Genomic DNA, 18,093 nt, shown 5'->3' with positions numbered 1-18,093 from the left:
CACTGTTTCTGAGGGAAAGGCTGCAAAGTATGTGTGCTCTGGAAGATCTGTGGATGCTTCCCCTCATGGGTTTGGCATCTCTAAGGCTGTCGGCAAGATCAAACTGTTTCCTCCCCCTACTCGCACAGCAACAACAAACAACACACCTTGGGGTGGGTGTGAGGGGAACTTTCTTTTAATGATATGTGATTTCTTTGTAATAGTTTTATTGTTAACATTAGGTAGCTATCACAATAAATAACAATACATTAATAAAATAGTATCTTTGATCCCCACGGCACCTCCTTGAGATCGGAAGGGCTTATCCTCCCCAGTTTACAAAATAGGAATCGGAGGTTCAGAGGGCAGGTGAATTGCCTGAGGTCACCAAAGCCGTGGGAACCCAGAATTAGAACTTGGGCATTCTAGCTCTAGGAGAGTAATGTTTTCAGTGAACAATGATGACTTTGAGACCTGTTTCCCCTCCATTTAGATGAGTTTTTTTGAGTACTTAAATATTAGGTTTAAAGAAATAAAATGATTTGGGTTATTGTTATTGTTCAAGGTATTAAAACTCAAAACCCAACAATATTGAGATTTGAGACCACACAGTTATTTGTGTAATTTGCAAATGTGTAATTATACAAATGTACAATGCCAAACCACATAGAACAGAACTCTGACCCACAAGCTACAGCCTAGGAGACCAACCCATTATCTACAGTAACCAGTCCAGGAAGCCAGTGTGCTGTAAGTCAGACATGTAGGAAGTCATTCTGCTATCTCCACCAATTGATCTAGGAGCAAACACTAACGGCTGTAACAATTGGCCAGGACTTGATTAATAACTGAGCAATTCCTTAATCTTTGTCCCCACTTCCAGCTTAGGACCAACCAGAGAAGGTTCAGTTTGCACTGCTAACCAATCATCTAGGATGTCCCATTTCTAGATAATCACCTACAGCTTCCCTGAGCCAACAGCCTGCAATCGGGGCACACCTGAAGCCCCCTCTCGTTTCCACTGTAAGCTTTGCCGCCCCTCCACCTGCCTGTGAGCCTCTGCCAAAATGCAAGTGATGGCGGCTGACTTCCTTGCTAGGGCAAGCTCTGAATAAATGGTCTTTGCGTGTTCATTTGGGTGGTCTTTGTCTATTTACACATACAAAATAGAACTTCTTTTGAGTACCACCGATGAAGAAAGACCTCAACCATATTTCCATCTCACCTGGGATCTAAAGGCCCCGATGGACTGGATTTCACTGGCTTGGCTGAGCATCTACTGTGTGAAAAACACTTTTCTAGGTGCTGTGGGGGCTGATAGCTAGCTAGATGGATGATAGATAGGTGGACGGATGACCAGCAGGTAGATGATACATGGAGTCGAAGTCCTTTCCTCCTTGGGGTATAGAGGGGACTGGACTCAGGCTCGGGGTGGAGAAGGGATGTCAAACTCCGAAGGGCATCCGTGTGGACACGCCTCTGCTGAGGTTAGAGCTGACTCCTTGCGTCAGGAGGAGGTTTATAAACACGAGAAAAGCTCTCGGCGGACGTATCTCTCTGGACTGCCAACACCGAAGGGTCAGAAGAGCCCAGAAGGTGAGGAGGAGGGGGCAGGGCCCACGGAGGGACCCAAGAAGCCAAGGGGACGGGTCGGAGGAGGCAGTGCCCAGCGCCAGGCAGAGGTGAAGCCCTGTCCAGAGCTGGTCTCTGTGCGTCTTCTGTGCACCACGTCTTTATGGCCCTGGCGCAAAGGTGGCTCCTCGTTACAGCACCACCCAGCAGCCGACTGCAGGGTCCCGGGGCCAGCCACATGGGGTCCAGGTTTGACAGCTCGCGGGTACCAAGTCCGTCCCGAGTCCCGCCCCCCTCCCTCTGCCCGGGCGGCGATTGGTCGAGGTACCCCTCCCCGTTGCTATGATAGCACCGAAGGCGGCCAGCGGCTCCGCCCCGCGCCTTCCCACCCCGCCCCTTCCCGCCCCAGGCCACGCCCCCTGTCTTCCGGGGCGGCTATAGGCCGGGGCGCCCCTTCCCGTTGCTATGACAGCACCCGAACGCCGCCAGTGGCTCCGCCCGGCGCCCCCCCGCCCCTCCGCCCGCTGGGAGGCGGGGCAGGCCGCGTGTCCATGGCGACGGCGGACGCGGCGGTGCGGGCGGCGGGGACCTACCGACTAGAGACGCGCTGGTGGCGGCGAGGACCGACAGCGGGGCGAGGCCATGTCGGACCTGGGCTCGGAGGAGTTGGAGGAGGAGGGGGAGAATGACCTTGGGGTGAGCGCTCCGGGCGAGGGGGAGGCTTCCCAGCCAGGGACGGGGACCGCGCCGGCCCCAGAGGCGCCGCGTCCTGGAAGTTGGCGGTGAAAGGTGAAACGCTGACGTCTTCTTGCCACATCCCTTCTCGCGTCTCCTCCCCTCCGCATCCCGCCTCCCATTGAAGGCAACCATTTCCGAGTCAAAGCCCCTGGAAGCCTCCTCGGGCCTGCTGCCACTCTCCATCCAGGCGCTCTCCGCGGTCGGCTGGGTCACCCCGCCCTGCCGTGCTGTCCGGAGCAGTCCTTTCTGTGATGGAGCCTGGCTCCTCAGGATCGAGGTGGAGGGAGGAAAGCTGCTTCGCGGCAGCCTTCAAGAGATGCTGAGAAGGTCTCAGCGAAGGCTTCCCGAAGATTCTGCCCTAGAGACCCGGAATCCCATGTGCTTTCTTCAGTCTTGTGGGAACTGACCCAGGTCGTTGGCATTCCCCGGTTTAGGCAGCAGAGAGGCGGTGCCGGGTGCACAGCATCCGGCCGTGTGAGCTGGGCTCTCTGCGGGTGTATATATATGTCCACAGATTAATCACTCTACCCCAGAGGGTGACCATTTCCTGGCGGACAGGTGGGAACCCCAGCCGTGGTGTACAGAGTTCAGATAGTTTCAGAATTTACTGAGAAATCTATCACCTCCGCTGTGATAGATGGGTTGGTGCCTGCTCTGACATTTTTGCTAGCTCTGTGCGTCCATCTCCCAGCTTCTGCCCCGGTTACTGCTCAAGACTAGCATGTCTATGAAGCGGAACCACCTGGCCAGTAGGGAGGGCCAGAAGCCTGGGATCTACGTGCTCTCCAGACAGCCAGCAGCTAGTGCTAAAAAGCAGGACAAACTGCGGTGATTTACACTCCAGAATCCCCTGTGCGGTGAGGCCAAGTCGGGGACATCTCCTGACACCCCCCATGCTCCTCTTTCATGTCTGTTTCCCCCTTTATTGATTTCTCGGGGAGCACTTTTAAAAAATCACCTGCTCGGGGTCTGCTTCTGGGGGAACCCAACCTACAGCATCTGCCCAGTAAGCCTTCAAGTTTGTCTCCTCAGGTAGCCCTAGTGTTTTGTAACTCTTTTGTGCCCATAATTTTAGCTTTAAATCACAGCTGGGGTCATTTTTAAGGGTTCCCCTCCTGTTCAGTCACTCCAGCTCAGTATCGGGTGCATTGGGAGGTCTTCTGAGGGGTGGGGGTAGCTTCTATATATTTGGATTTAGACTAACCCTGAAACAAATCAGTAAGGTCACACATTTTTACCTTCTGTTCCAAGCAACGATTTCTGAGCTAGATAGTGCTAGGCAAGGGCAGACCGCAGAGGTGTTTGTTTCTGAAGTCCTAGTACTGTTTCCTAGTAGTGTTTCCGAGCTCGTGTTGCAGTAAGTCTTTGCAGATACAACTCCATGTCAAATCATTACTCTGTGCCTTCGCCCTTTTATTATTTATTATGTGCGCCCTGCACTCATGATTAGATGCTTGAGGAATGTTTATTTTGTGAAGGGTAGGAGAAAATAGGTGAATTACAAGCCTGTGTTAGTTTTTTTTTTTATTGATTTACTTTTAAGGTACATAATTATTTCCGTATTAGTCTTTGAGTGTTTGAAACTCAAGTCTCCTGATAAGGACTTTAAACTTGATAAGGAGATTGACTAAGTGGAGTTAGGGACTCTTGTGACAGCTGAGCCCTAGTTACTCCTCAGCTCCCCCATGTGGCTTCCCCTCCCACAGGCCCCTCCTGAGGGTAAAAGCTGTCAGGAGGCCGCAGGCTCCCAGGGATCCTTGAAAGAAGAGGTGGCTTTTTGCATTTTAAGTCCTGGATTGTTGGAGGAAGCCACAGGGAGGTATTTGTGTGGCTTGAGACCTATTCCACCTGCATCTATTACTTCCCACATGTTCCCATAAAGAACACAATTCGGAATACGTTGAGTTTTCCACAATTTGTCGATTTTGTCTACAGTGTAAAGGATTATCATGAGAAATTGCAAGCTCAGATGTTGGAGAGAGCGAGGGAGGCTCCCACCAGTGCCAGGTCCTAGGGATGTCACCTTGGACCGATGCTCCTCCTCGCTCAGGTGTGGTTACCTACCTCACCTGTAAGATGGGGCTGAGGATTGGGAGGGATTCCGTGAAATACTATTTACAAAAATGCTTAACCCATCCTTCGCGATTAATACACGGTGGCTGTAATTACCCCTGTCTCTTCTGCCCAGGAATACGAGGGGGAGCGGAATGAAGTAGGTGAACGACACGGACACGGGAAAGCAAGACTGCCCAATGGGGACACGTACGAAGGGAGTTATGAACACGGCAAAAGACATGGCCAGGTCAGAATGGGTGCCTTCGGTGGGTAGCTTTCTCCAGCTAATACTCTCGTGGTGAGCCCTGAATTCAGGAATGACATGAAGTGTCTGTAATCACTGTGTTTCAGGGAGTCTACAAATTTAAAAACGGTGCTCGGTACATTGGAGAATACGTTAAAAATAAAAAGCATGGTCACGGCACTTTTATATACCCAGATGGATCAAGATATGAAGGTGAGATGTGCTCACAAAGCAGAAGAAAGACAAGCGGGGAGTGGGTGGGAGCCCTCAGAAACTATGCAGGATTCTGTGTTCTGGACTTTTTCTGGGAAGAATGTGTCCAGTTTTCATCAGATTTCCCAGGAGGCCTGTGACCACACCCCTGGAGCTGTGGTGACAAGAGGTATGACCTCATGTAGGGAGGCTCACTGCTCGCTGTCCCAGCTTTTCTGGTCTGCAGCGTGAGGCCCGAACAGTAGGAACAGTGCCTGACGGAAGGCGAGCGCTCAGTACGCGTCGGCCGGGTACATCGCTTCCCGGTGAGGCCGTGTCCTTCGGGTGCAAGCCAGAGCTGCCTCCCTTGTTGCTGAATGAAAGTGGAACCAGGGAATTCTAAACCAGAGATTCTGCCAGTGTCCGAGAGCCAGGGGAAGGGTGCCAATGCTGGTTGTGTTAGAGAGGGAATTTCTGCTCTGTTTCCTATTTCTTAGAGGGCTTATTCCAGAAGGAGCACCATCTGCTTTTTAAATCAACCTTAAACAATTTAGAGTTTGATTTAATTCCTTTCAGACTGTTATGAACTTAATCGCATTGTTGTCATGTTGTGTTTGAGTGTAGACCTTTAATACAAGCTGAACAACATGTAAATGTATAAAAAAGATACTCAGAATAAGGGATCGAAGGAGTTTTTAACGTGAAAGTTAGCCAACATGTAAACCTTCTTTGGAAATAGATGTGAGTTTTTGTGTGTCCATGTGGCTTTGTACCTTAAAGGGTGCAGGGTGTAGTCACTGCTCAGAGATTTATTCTTGGAGGTCAGAAGCTACAATGTTAATTTTAGCTCAGTAAGTGAACAACCTTCCAGTCACAAAGTCTAAGTCAACACATGGCTGAATTCTTCAAAACTGTGTATGGGGCGACGGTCAGCCTAAGGGACGCAGAGTGGTTTCCTGCAGGTTAGCAAGAGCGCTCAGCCTCGGCCCGAGGTAGGGGGCACATTACTGATCTCCCAGCTCGGGAGCCCAGGGACGAGCGCACACTCCTGGTTTGGGGGCCACTTGAGCAGAGGCAGGGAGGCAGGGGTGCTTGGCGGAGCAGGGGATGAGGTTGGAGGGGTGAGTGGGTGCCAGACTTTGGAGGGGTGTTCGGACCACCTCTACAGATTGTGAGATGTGGGGATGGAGGGTCAGTGAGGGCTTGGGAGAGGAGAGGGAGCACCCCTCTCCAGCGCTGATCCTGTTGCCGGCCGCAAGGAGCAAATAAAGATGAAGATGTTTAGTAATAACACCGTGGAGAGACAAAATGCTATGATGACTTGAAGTTGGCTTTTCTGGAAGCTCTCAGGTGGCAGGAGGCGGAAGAAGACATGAATGCTTGGCCGTTGGTGCTTGTGGAGGAGAGCATGATGTTGGAGCCCAGGAAACCCTGATTTTCGTTTCAGTCCTGCCGTGTGGCCTTGGGCAATGTGCATGATCTCTCTGGTTTTGGGTGCTGTCCCTATAAAAACGTGTTTCAGTTATTACACATCCCTAAGGAGGTGGCCAGCGCAAAGACCCTAGTTGGCAGGAGCCACCACCAGAGTGATGCCCCACCAATGTCAGTTCCTGTCTCTTCCATGTTTTGCTGACCCAGCAGCGGAGGGACCCAGCAGGGCAGACAGTGACTAACCCTCATTTTAAGTGGGAAGAGAGCTTCTTGGAAGGGCATTTCATTTTATTTTTGTTTTGTTTTATTTTATTTTTTTAAAGATTTCATTTATTTATTTACTTATTTGGCGGGGGGGAGAGCGCTCATGCACACGAGCAGGGGTGAGGGAGCAGAGGGAGAGGGAGAGAGAATCCCAAGCAGACTCCGAACCAAGTGTAGAGCCTGACTCGGGGCCTGATCTTACGACTCAGGGACCATGACCTGAGTTGAAATCAAGAGTCAGATGCTTAACCGACTGAGCCACCCAGGCGCCCGTTTCTTTCTTCCTTCCTTCCTTCCTTCCTTTCTTTCTTTCTTTCTTTCTTTCTTTCTTCCTTCCTTCCTTCCTTCCTTCCTTCCTTCCTTCCTTCCTTCCTTCCTTCCTTCCTTCCTTCCTTCCTTCCTTCCTTCCTTCCTTTCTTTCTTTCTTTCTTTCTTTCTTTCTTTCCTTTCCTTTCTCTTTCCTTCTTTCCTTCTTTCTTTCTTTCTTTCTTTTCTTTCTCTTTCCTTCTTTTCTTTCTTTCTTTCTTTCTTTCTTTCTTTCTTTCTTTCTTTCTTTCTTTCTTTCTTTTTCTTCTTTCTTTTTCTTCCTTCCTTCCTTCCTTCCTTCCTTCCCTATTTTTTACATTTACTTATTTATTAGAGAAAGAAAGAACATGGGGGTCGAGACAAAGGGAGAGGGAGAGAGAATCTCAAGTAGACCCCCACTGAGCACAGACCCCCGTTGGACATGGGGCTCAATCCCATGACCCTGAGATCATGACCCGAGCCAAAATCAAGAGTCAGATGCTCAACTGACTGAGCCACCCAGGTGCCCTTATAATCTAATTATTTTTCTCGAAAATTTTCTGCAAAATACTTCTACGTTTTTCATGCCATGCTGCCCTGGAGACCAGCTCTCATGGCCAAGAGAAGAGGATGGAACCGTTTTATCATGGTCTTTTTTGGGGGACGAAACCAAGGGACGTCTTGGCCCCCGGGGCCCTGGCTGCTCAGCTCCTGAGCGCTCACACAAGCCAGCTCTGCGCTGCTTGTCCCCAGCCCCATACTCAGCTCAACCGTGGCCTCAGTGGGAATATTTACACCGCAGAAACCGGCCTGTGCTACACATCTGCCCTCCTTCTCCTTCTTTTAAACTGGTAATTTACCAGGACACAGTGACCCCTTAAAGCCCAAGTCCTCCAGGACTTCTGCACACTCTCTCTATCCTCAGGGCGGCTTTAGGTTCGAGCCCCTGTGTTTGCTGAATTACTTCAGTTTGGGTTCTCCATCACCCCTGCTCACGCTGCTCCTGGCACACATCACGCGTCTTCCTTCATTGGTACCGGCCCCAGCTCCTTCTCTCTGGAGTGCTAGCTGCTTCCTGAACACGCAGCTCTTTCTGCGGCTGGGGCTGCGACTGCGGGTTGGCCTCCCGCCCGGGTGATGGCACGCTCTCCCAGGGCAGCTCTGTTCCTGGAAGCGCTGCTTGTCTGTCTCACAGAGTGCTCGGGACCTGTGGGACTGAGAGAGAAAACATGTGGACGTGCCCTTCTGTGGATTTGTTGTTGTCGACAAACATGGGGTTCTCTCATGTAAACACATACTTCTTGGATGGTCCACATGTTCTTGGCATGCTGCGTTATGCTTTCTCTTCATGCGGAAGCGGGTCCAGTTTTCTTGTAAGCCAGGAGCTTATGCAAGTTTCAGGGGCTCTATTTAAGAGGCTCTATTTAACATTGGCATAAATGTGAATGTTTATTTGTGATAAAAAATCAAAGTAAATAAAAACAACTTTAAAATACCACAAACAGTACAAAATCTGAGGCAGTGACAAATGGATGTTTAAAAAAATTCATGTCTGACATGCCTGCTGCACTCCTTTTCCTTACTTTTCTAGCTAATAATGGAATGTCTGTCCGACAACAATTTTGTGATATCCCTTTCTACAGAGAAAATAGAGAATTCTATCTTTTGTCTTTGATCAAAAATTGATCAAAATTCATTTTTTTAAAAATTATTCATAGGCTCGAAAAGCGTCATTCAGGGTAACAACTTGTTATTAGCAATGCCACGTGTGTTTTTAGGAGAGTTGTCAACCTCGGAAGCCTCTATTAAGTTTCTTTCCTGTGTGAGCTGTATGACTGGAGGGCGTCGGAAGTGTCCTGGTGCAGGGATCCATCCTCAAGGATCGACTGCATTCACTAACTAGTTTGCTGTTGTCATTATGGTAGAGGGGTCAGGCAGTTTACGGTATCTTTGCCAATTCCAGTATTTCTCAGCAACTCAGCAGGAGGTTCGCGGGAACCGGCACGGAGGTGAGGAGGCAGGGACAATTGGTGAGGGAAGGGTCCAAGTAGAGGCAGGGGCTGGGAACGGTGCGGCGTCCGCACGCACGGAGCTGGTGTGCAGGTGGGGCACCCCGGGCGCCCGGGGCTGGAAAGCTGTGTGGGAGCCAGGTGATGAATGGGAATAGAGTGAGCTGCTGGCCGGGGCCTGAGGAGAGGTCACCGGGCCTTGGGGGTGGTGCTGGATCGCTAAATACATGCAAGCGGAGCGAGTGTGCTCTAGGGGCAGCTGGGCGGACAAAACCTGCGTCCAAATCCTTGCTCTGCCCCTGGCCAGCCGTGACGCCTGCTGTTGGCACGCTCAGCTCATTGCCGCCCGCGTGCCTATCCCTGCCCAGAGCTGCATCCGGGGAGCCCCCGGCTCAGCTTCCCTTAACCGGACCCGCACGCCGTGCCGCCCAGCTGGAGGGGCAGGGGGAGGAGGGGGGTCGCAGACGGGGGGGGGGCAGCAGGGGGAGGAGGGGGTCGCAGACGGGGGGGCAGCAGGGGGAGGAGGGGGTCGCGGACGGGGGGGGGCAGCAGGCGGAGGAGGGGGGTCGCAGACGGGGGGGGCAGCAGGGGGAGGAGGGAGGTCGCAGACGGAGGGGGCAGCAGGCGTGCCGCCCAGCTGGAGGGGCAGGGGGAGGAGGGGTCGCGGACGGGGGGGGGCAGCAGGCGGAGGAGGGGGGTCGCGGACGGGGGGGGCAGCAGGGGGAGGAGGGGGGTCGCGGACGGGGGGGGGGCCAGCAGGGGGAGGAGGGGGGGTCGCAGACGGCGGGGGGCAGCAGGGGGAGGAGGGAGGTCGCAGACGGAGGGGGCAGCAGGCGTGCCGCCAGCTGGAGGGGCAGGGGGAGGAGGGGGGTCGCGGACGGGGGGGGGGGCAGCAGGTGTGCCGCCCAGCTGGAGGGGCAGGGGGAGGAGGGGGTCGCGGACGGGGGGGCAGCAGGGGGAGGAGGGGGGTCGCGGACGGGGGGGGGGGCAGCAGGGGGAGGAGGGGGGTCGCGGGACGGGGGGGGGCAGCAGGCGGAGGAGGGGGGTCGCGGACGGGGGGGCAGCAGGCGGAGGAGGGGGGTCGCAGACGGGGGGGGCAGCAGGCGGAGGAGGGGGGGTCGCGGACGGGGGGGGCAGCAGGCGGAGGAGGGGGTCGCGGACGGGGGGGCAGCAGGCGGAGGAGGGGGGTCGCGGACGGGGGGGGGCAGCAGGGGGAGGAGGGGGTCGCGGACGGGGGGGGGCAGCAAGGCGGAGGAGGGGGGTCGCGGACGGGGGGGGCAGCAGGGGGAGGAGGGGGTCGCAGACGGAGGGGGCAGCAGGCGTGCCGCCCAGCTGGAGGGGCAGGGGGAGGAGGGGGGTCGCAGACGGGGGGGGCAGCAGGGGGAGGAGGGGGTCGCGGACGGGGGGGCAGCAGGCGGAGGAGGGGGGTCGCGGACGGGGGGGGCAGCAGGGGGAGGAGGGGTCGCGGACGGGGGGGGCAGCAGGCGGAGGAGGGGGGTCGCGGACGGGGGGGCAGCAGGCGGAGGAGGGGGGTCGCGGACGGGGGGGGCAGCAGGGGGAGGAGGGGGTCGCGGACGGGGTGGCAGCAGGGGGAGGAGGGGGGGTCGCGGACGGGGGGGGGCAGCAGGGGGAGGAGGGGGGTCGCGGACGGGGGGGGCAGCAGGCGGAGGAGGGGGTCGCGGACGGGGGGGGGGGCAGGCGGAGGAGGGGGGTCGCGGACGGGGGGGCAGCAGGCGGAGGAGGGGGTCGCGGACGGGGGGGGCAGCAGGGGGAGGAGGGGGGTCGCGGACGGGGGGGGCAGCAGGGGGAGGAGGGGGGTCGCGGACGGGGGGGGCAGCAGGCGGAGGAGGGGGGTCGCGGACGGGGGGGCAGCAGGGGGAGGAGGGGGTCGCAGACGGAGGGGGCAGCAGGCGTGCCGCCCAGCTGGAGGGGCAGGGGGAGGAGGGGGGTCGCAGACGGGGGCGGCAGCAGGGGGAGGAGGGGGTCGCGGACGGGGGGGCAGCAGGCGGAGGAGGGGGGTCGCGGACGGGGGGGGCAGCAGGGGGAGGAGGGGGTCGCGGACGGGGGGGGCAGCAGGCGGAGGGAGGGGGGTCGCGGACGGGGGGGCAGCAGGCGGAGGAGGGGGGGTCGCGGACGGGGGGGGGGCAGCAGGGGGAGGAGGGGGTCGCGGACGGGGGGGCAGCAGGGGAGGAGGGGGGTCGCGGACGGGGGGGGCAGCAGGGGGAGGAGGGGGTCGCGGACGGGGGGGGCAGCAGGGGGAGGAGGGGGGTCGCGGACGGGGGGGGGCAGCAGGGGGAGGAGGGGGTCGCGGACGGGGGGGGCAGCAGGCGGAGGAGGGGGGTCGCGGCCGGGGTGGGGCAGGCGGAGGAGGGGGGTCGCGGACGGGGGGGCAGCAGGCGGAGGAGGGGGTCGCGGACGGGGGGGGCAGCAGGGGGAGGAGGGGGGGTCGCGGACGGGGGGGCAGCAGGGGGAGGAGGGGGGTCGCGGACGGGGGGGCAGCAGGGGGAGGAGGGGGTCGCGGACGGGGGGGGGGCAGGCGGAGGAGGGGGTCGCGGACGGGGGGGCAGCAGGTGAAAGCCCCGCCCCCCCCTCACTGGGCTGCGTCGTGTCGTCCCTTCCAGGGCAGTGGGCGGACGACCAGAGACGCGGCTACGGCGTCTACCACTACGTCAATAGCGACACCTACGCGGGGGAGTGGCTCGCTCACCGGAGGTTTGCGTCCTCTCTCCCGTCCCGCAGACCCGCTTATGGAGGGGGCCAGGGCGGCGTCCTAGTATGGGGCAGGACTGCGGCAAGGGCCCGCTAGCCAACTCTGCCAGGCAGTCCAAAGCCTTCGTGGCTTTAAGGCGGCCACGCCAGATGCGACATTGCTGGGCGGGTGCAGACTCGCAGGGAGAATATGCGGTCCTCCGCTCAAGAGCCCCCGGGGCCAGGGGGCCACGGAAGCGCCCCCCTGCGCACAGAGCCACAGCTCCCAGGAGCGCTGCCTCTGCGCACGCGGAGCGGCTGATGCGCCGGACGGGCGTCGCCGCCCAGCAGGCGGTCCCCCTCCCGTGCCCGCGGAGCAGGAATGAGCTCTGGTGGCACAGATGGAGAAGTTAAGTGCAGGCCACCCTCAATTTAAATGTGTCTTATGAACCTGGAAGACTCTTCACTGCGCTGGAACAAGACGCACTGTCCTCTCTGTCTCAACCAGGCACGGGCAAGGCACCTACTTCTACGCAGAGACGGGCAGTAAGTACGTAGGCACCTGGGTGAATGGACGGCAAGAGGGTGCGGCCGAACTCATTCACCTGAACCACAGGTACCAGGGCAAGTTCTCCAACAAAAACGTAAGTCGGTGGGAAACGATGTGTGCCCTCCTCCCCCAGTCTACGTAAATATGTTGACGAGGAGTACTAAAAACTCAGGGAACCCTCCCACCCCCTCCAAATACAGAAAGTGGGCAGCCGCGCCTCTCCGTGAGCCTCTGACGCCGACAGAGCGCAGAGAGGAGGGGCACTGGGTTCTTTTTTTGCATCTCACCAAAATCCGCCCTCTCGCCGGGCAGTGATCCATCCCATCCTTATAACACGGGGGCATCCTGCCTCTCATACGCGCTCCTCATCATGGGTAGATCAGACGTGAAACATTTCCTGTGCTTGAGCATGTGGGTGTTTGGACTCTCTTTGCCCTGGGAGGCACGGGGCTGGAGCCCTGGGAAAGCAGACCCACGAGCTTCTTCCTTGCTGCAGGCTAGCCCACCCACCCTGGGCGTGGACTTGGGCATGAAGGTGTCCAGTCCGCAGTGCTCACAATTGGCCATTTCTTTTTTTTTTTTTTTAAGATTTTATTTATTTATTTATTTGAGAGAGCGAGAATGAGAGAGAGAGAGAGAGAGAGAGCACATGAGAGGGGGGAGGGTCAGAGGGAGAAGCGGACTCCCCGCTGAGCAGGGAGCCCGATGCAGGACTTGATCCCGGGACTCCAGGACCATGACCTGAACTGAAGGCAGTCACTTCAACCAACTGAGCCACCCAGGCGGCCGCAATTGGTCATTTCTGTTTGGAGGGCTCTATGGCTGTGCTAAGCCTTGCTGGGATGCAGAGAAGCTCTGCATATTCAGCCCCCACCATGCTGGCGTTCCTCGTGTCTGCGAGCCAGCGTTGGCCAGAAACTTTCCCTGAAGAGTTTGCCGAGCAAATTAAAGGCAGTAGAAGTTGACGTAGAGGGGGGCGCCAGGGTGGCACAGTTGATTAAGCATCTGATTCTTGGTTTCATCTCAGGTCCTGAGATTGAGTCCCACATCAGGCTCTGTGCTCAGTGGGGAGTCTGCTTGAGGACTCTCCCTTTCCCTCTGCCCCTCCCCCTGCTCTCTCTCTCTCTCAGATAAATAAATCTTTAAAAAAAATTGATGTAGGCAATATTGAACTAATTTAATGAAGTCACCTCAGACTCTCTTAAAACTCAGTTTTCATTTACATAAAATTCATTCCCTAATTACAGATTCTACTTTTAAGTCTTTGTAGAGCAGCACATCCTCCCCAAATCTATATGTTGCCTATGTAATTCTCAGCAAAATTCTCATGGGATATTTTTTGGCCCGGGGAGCTGTGTGGAGGGAAAGAGAATTTGACAGAAGTTAATCGGGAAGAATCAATGAATGCAGCTGAGCCTAGACTAACCTGGAGAACAAGAGCTTTGTTCTGCTAGTTAGTGAAAACTATGCAAATAGCACACAAGTACCGTTGACCCTTGAACAATGCAGGGGTCAGGGGCACTGACCCCTGATCTCCGCCCTCCGCCCCCCCCCCCCCCCCCCCCCCCCCCCCGCACAGTCGAAGATCCCACATAGAATTTGACTCCCCCAAAACTTAACTACCAAGAGCATGCTGTTGACCGGGAGCCTTACTGACGACATAAACAGTCGACTAACACATACTTTGTATGTTACAGGTGTTATACACTGTATTCTTAACCACCAAGCAAGCCACATACTTTGCATATGTATTATGTACTATATTCTTATAATACGGTAAGCTAGAGGAAAGGAAATGTTATTAAGAAAATCATAAGGGAGAGAAAGCACATTTATGGCACTGCTCTGTATTTATTGAAAAAAATCCGCATATAAGCGGACCGGTGCAGTTCAGACCTGCGTTGTTCAAGGGTCAGCTTCCGTTCCACTTGTAAAGCCCCCAGGTGCTCGGCGCTCCACTGCCCACCTGAATTCCAACCCTCCCTTCTCCCCCTGGCGTGGGACCCTCCGCACATCTTTCTGTGCAGCACGTGCGCAAACGCTTACGGACAGCACGGGGCTGTCACTATGTAAATAGGATCGCATCACATCAGGCCACAGAAATATGCACAGAGACGTCTCTCTTTTTGCGCATTTGGGAATATTTACATAGGTTAGATACTGCCATTGCTGAGTCTACAAATATTGACATTTTGAATCATGATTGATATTGCCACAGTTGCTCTAAAGGGCTCTGCCGGTTCATACTGTGGGGAATAGACTCTGAGAGCCTCTGTCACGTAGTCTCCAATGTTGGATGTCACCAGTCTTCAATGTTTTTGCAAATCTGATGGATAAAAAATGTCTTGTTGTTTTAATGTGCATTTTCCCGGTTCCTAGTGAAGTCCAGCGTCTTCACACAATTTTGCTACTGGTTTGACTATCTTCCTCAGAGAATTACCTGTTCGTATCCTTGCCGACAAGTTGTTAAAACATACTTTAATAAGTGCATTACCGTATGCACTTGAATCTGCCCCTAGACCTTCTAATCTGCTTTCATTGATCTCCATGGGGAAAATCTGTAAGCAGATTAGAAAGTCTAGGGACAGATTCAAGTGCATACGATAATTTAGCTCCTGAAAAGGGCGTCCTTTAAACTAATGAGGACATGATAGGGAGAAGTCAAGGAGTGGTGCTCAGACAGCTTGATAACCATTTGGGAGAAAAACAAAGTCAGTTTGTCGTCCAGCGTGAGATGAAGACACGCACTAGAGGGAGTGAAGGTTTAAATGTAAACAAAACCACGGGGAAAAAATAGGTAAATGTTCATTAACTTTGAAATGAGGAAAGAGGACTCTCCAAACAGAAATATAAGGGAAAACCCAACAGATTTTGCTTGCTCAACATAATCCCTTATTGATTAGAACGCGCCATAAAGAAAATTTAAGAGATAAATTACCAACGGGGTTAAGATATTTGTAACATTATATATAAATACATAAAGCATTTGCATCCATCAATGTGATTTAAGTGGTCAAAAATGTTGAAAAAAATCCAACCCTACTAATAGCTTAAAGATGTGACTTCATGATGAGATCCTGTTTTATATATCTTTAAAAAATGTAAAGATAGAGCACAATGTTAATGCCCAGGAAAAATAAGAGCCCCTTGTTTGAAGACAAGGGGCTCTTAAGTGCTGTTGTGGGAAAGAGAATTATTGGAGCCTTATTCTGGTCAATATATAAAAAAATAGGTGTGCCTATATATTTTGTGAGTATATATGTACACACTGTGTGTGTGTGTGTGTGTGTGTGTGTGTGTGTGTGTGTGTGTGTATACAAGAAATTCCACTTCTGAAAACTTCTCTGAGGAAAATATCAAGAATGTACATAAGACATGTCTCCGAATGTGTCTCCTGCAGTGGTCTTTGTCAGCATAGCATCGGCATGCCAAATATTAACAATAGTAGGTGGGTAAAATAGATTCTAATTCTTAAGTGAAAGAAAATACCAGATTGAGAACTGGCATTGTGGAAGACTGTTGGTAAACATGGGAATTCATTTATGCCATGTTTCTAAGTAGAAGTAGAGTATGAGTCAGTGTGTGTAATTACGGTCAAACTCTTATTTAGAAAAATCTGTGTACTGGAAATAAGGAATAAGGCTATAAAGACTATGTCACAAGATACATTTTTTAAAGATTTATTTATTTATTTATTTAGAGGGCAGCAGGGGGAGGGGCAGAGGCAAAGGGAGAGAAAGAATCTCCAGCAGACTCCACGCCTACTGCGGAGCCTGTGGAGGGGCTCGATCTCATGACCTGAGCCGAAATCAAGAGTCAGATGCTTAACCAACTGAGCCAACCAGGGGCCCCAAGACCATGTCACAATATTATTAGCACTTCTATCTCTACCTCGTTTGCCTGTGGGTCTGGACTTAGTGAAATTTTTGTAATAAATACATTACTTTTGTAAAGATAAAACTAAAGTTTAAATAACGAAGCAAACAGGCTCTATACTTGGTAATTCCATTGGCCATCAGTTCATAAAAGCTGTCTTTAATCCGCATTGGCTGTCCCACTGCCTGACTTGGGGCAGGTTTTCTGGAGGTGACACCTCTGCGGCATTTTGCATGCTCCGTTGGGTGGTGAACGTGCTCCGTGGAGTGGTGAAGAGTGAAGCCCTTCTTGGTCTCTCTTTGCCCGCAGCCTGTCGGCCCTGGAAAGTACGTGTTTGATATCGGATGTGAGCAGCATGGGGAGTACCGTCTAACACATGCGGTGAGTGGCAGAGTGCATAAAGCATCCTCTGTCTGTAGGCCAAAGAGCTCCCTGGGGGTATTGAGCCCACAGATCCCATCAAGTCACATGGAAGTCATGCCAGCTCTTGGCAACGTTTGTGCTGTCATCTCCCTGTGTGCGCGTGCCTCGGTCCAGACCCGAATTCCCGGAACCAAGCAGTATCACGTCACCGTTTCCGCGGAAGCCCCCGTGCAGCTGTGGTCAGGGGGAGAAGCTGGCCATTGCCATAAGCCCCCAGAACCGCTCCTGTTCAGGAATAAGCCTGGGGAGTTAAACACAACCTGAGGGCCTTACTCTCAGGCCGCACCTGAGCTTTCTGGGATGACGACCGGAGCTGTGATAAGCAGAGAAACCGGGTGTCCTGGTGCACAGAGGACGCGAGATGGCAGGTGCTCCGCGGCGGCTCTCCAGGTGTGGTCCGGGGCCTGCAGCATCGCATCACCTGCGCATCTGCTAGAGACGCAGGTGATAGGGCCCCACCCACGACGTCCTGACGCAGAAGCTCCGACCCCTGTTTTCACGAGCCCCCCGGTGATTCTAGGGCACTGGCATCACCCTTCCTGGGGGATGGAGCTCAGAAATTTGGCAACCAAGCCATCTAGTTCTGAGCGACTCAGTGGAAGTAATAGGTAGGTCTCTGTCCTCTTTGTCATAGGAATCATCCTCTAGGTGACAGGGACATTTCCCACATTTATTGATACTCAGATCTTGGGAAATTTGTGACAGTTACAAAACTGGGGAATAGGCTGGCACGCTCGGCCCAATGGGCGTGTGCCGGCTGCTCAGTTGCCGGAATTGTACACTCTTACAAAAGATCCCATGTTTAAAGAGATCAACTCTCCCTCTGCTTTCATGGGATTTCATTTCCCCCATAATCCTTGATTCTACAGCTTTGGTATTCAGGCCCTTCCATGCTGTATGGTGGTCTTAGGATGACTCCAGCCCTTTCCTGCCAGGGAGGCTAGCTAATTATACACAAAGAATCTGAGACCTGGACAATGTGGCCGAGCACCTGAAAGCCACAGCTGGTGTCGGTCACTTCTGAACTGCTCCAGAAGGCTGGGAGTGTCAGGGCCGGAAGCCGCTCGCGGCAGGAGCAGGAGCAGGGACGTGCCACGTGGCGATGCCTGTCTGCGCCTCGTCCTGGCGTGTCCAAGATCCACCTTTGAGCCGAGATCCCAGCGGGGGCAGCTGACAGCTGGGCGGACCACTGAGCCTGCCATCATGGTGGCCGAGTGTCCCCCCCCGTGTACACACATGCTGGTAATCTCACATTTCTGGTAAATTAGGAAAGAGGAGAAGAGGAAGAGGGGGAGGAGACGACGATGATGACCGTGGTTCCCAAATGGAGGGCCACCAAAATCACAGAGCTGGCTCTGTGGCCCCCAACCCTCCCCAACGAGCAGCCGCCTACGGACGGGCCTGGCCCAGAAGAGGCTCCAGGACCCGAGGGTACGGGGCACCCCCGGGGCACCAGCGCTGGGCGCCTCCTCTCTGTGGGCCTGTTCTGTGTGCAGGATAATGTGGGGGGTTGGACCCTCCTGGGGGTGGAGGAGGGGGGCAGTGGGACTGACTGGCTAGACGGACAACTGGTTGGTCCCATGGGAAGCACCGCTGCTGAGAGCCCGCCCCGCTTGGTCAGCGACTGCTGCGGGCCTGAGCCTGGGCCAGGGCTGAGAGCAGCCCGGTGACAGCCGCAGCTGGCCGTCCCCACCCCGGTGGTCCTCCTGAGAAGTAGCCGAGGTGCCGGGGGCTGTTAGAGAAGGCTACACCGGGCAGGAGTCCTAATGTATTGGGGTTCCTCCAGC

At 54.6% G+C, this 18,093-nt stretch overlaps 1 protein-coding gene across 13 annotated transcripts in view; it reads left to right on the top strand.

The window, feature by feature from the left end:
* The first annotated feature begins 2,109 nt into the window (after nt 1-2,109).
* Nucleotides 2,110-18,093, top strand: part of RSPH1 (radial spoke head component 1) — a 56,979-nt gene continuing 40,995 nt past the window's right edge. For 9 of the 13 annotated variants that reach the window (XM_027582158.1, XM_027582160.1, XM_027582162.2 and 6 more), the window contains exons 1-7: nt 2,110-2,247; nt 4,478-4,591; nt 4,696-4,801; nt 11,391-11,481; nt 11,966-12,101; nt 16,193-16,264; nt 17,575-17,737. In XM_027582158.1, the coding sequence (XP_027437959.1) occupies nt 2,194-2,247; nt 4,478-4,591; nt 4,696-4,801; nt 11,391-11,481; nt 11,966-12,101; nt 16,193-16,264; nt 17,575-17,737 (736 nt within the window). In that variant the 5' untranslated portion in view covers nt 2,110-2,193. Of the gene's footprint in view, nt 2,341-4,477; nt 4,592-4,695; nt 4,802-11,390; nt 11,482-11,965; nt 12,102-16,192; nt 16,265-17,574; nt 17,738-18,093 lie in introns of those variants that run through there. The other 4 variants (XM_027582166.2, XM_027582170.2, XM_027582167.2 and 1 more) reach the window with 4 other exon arrangements.

Source organism: Zalophus californianus, chromosome 1, assembly GCF_009762305.2.
Source record: "Zalophus californianus isolate mZalCal1 chromosome 1, mZalCal1.pri.v2, whole genome shotgun sequence".
Lineage (NCBI taxonomy): Eukaryota > Metazoa > Chordata > Mammalia > Carnivora > Otariidae > Zalophus > Zalophus californianus.
Note: the sequence above shows the minus strand (reverse complement) of the source record. Positions and strands in the feature narration are given on the sequence as shown.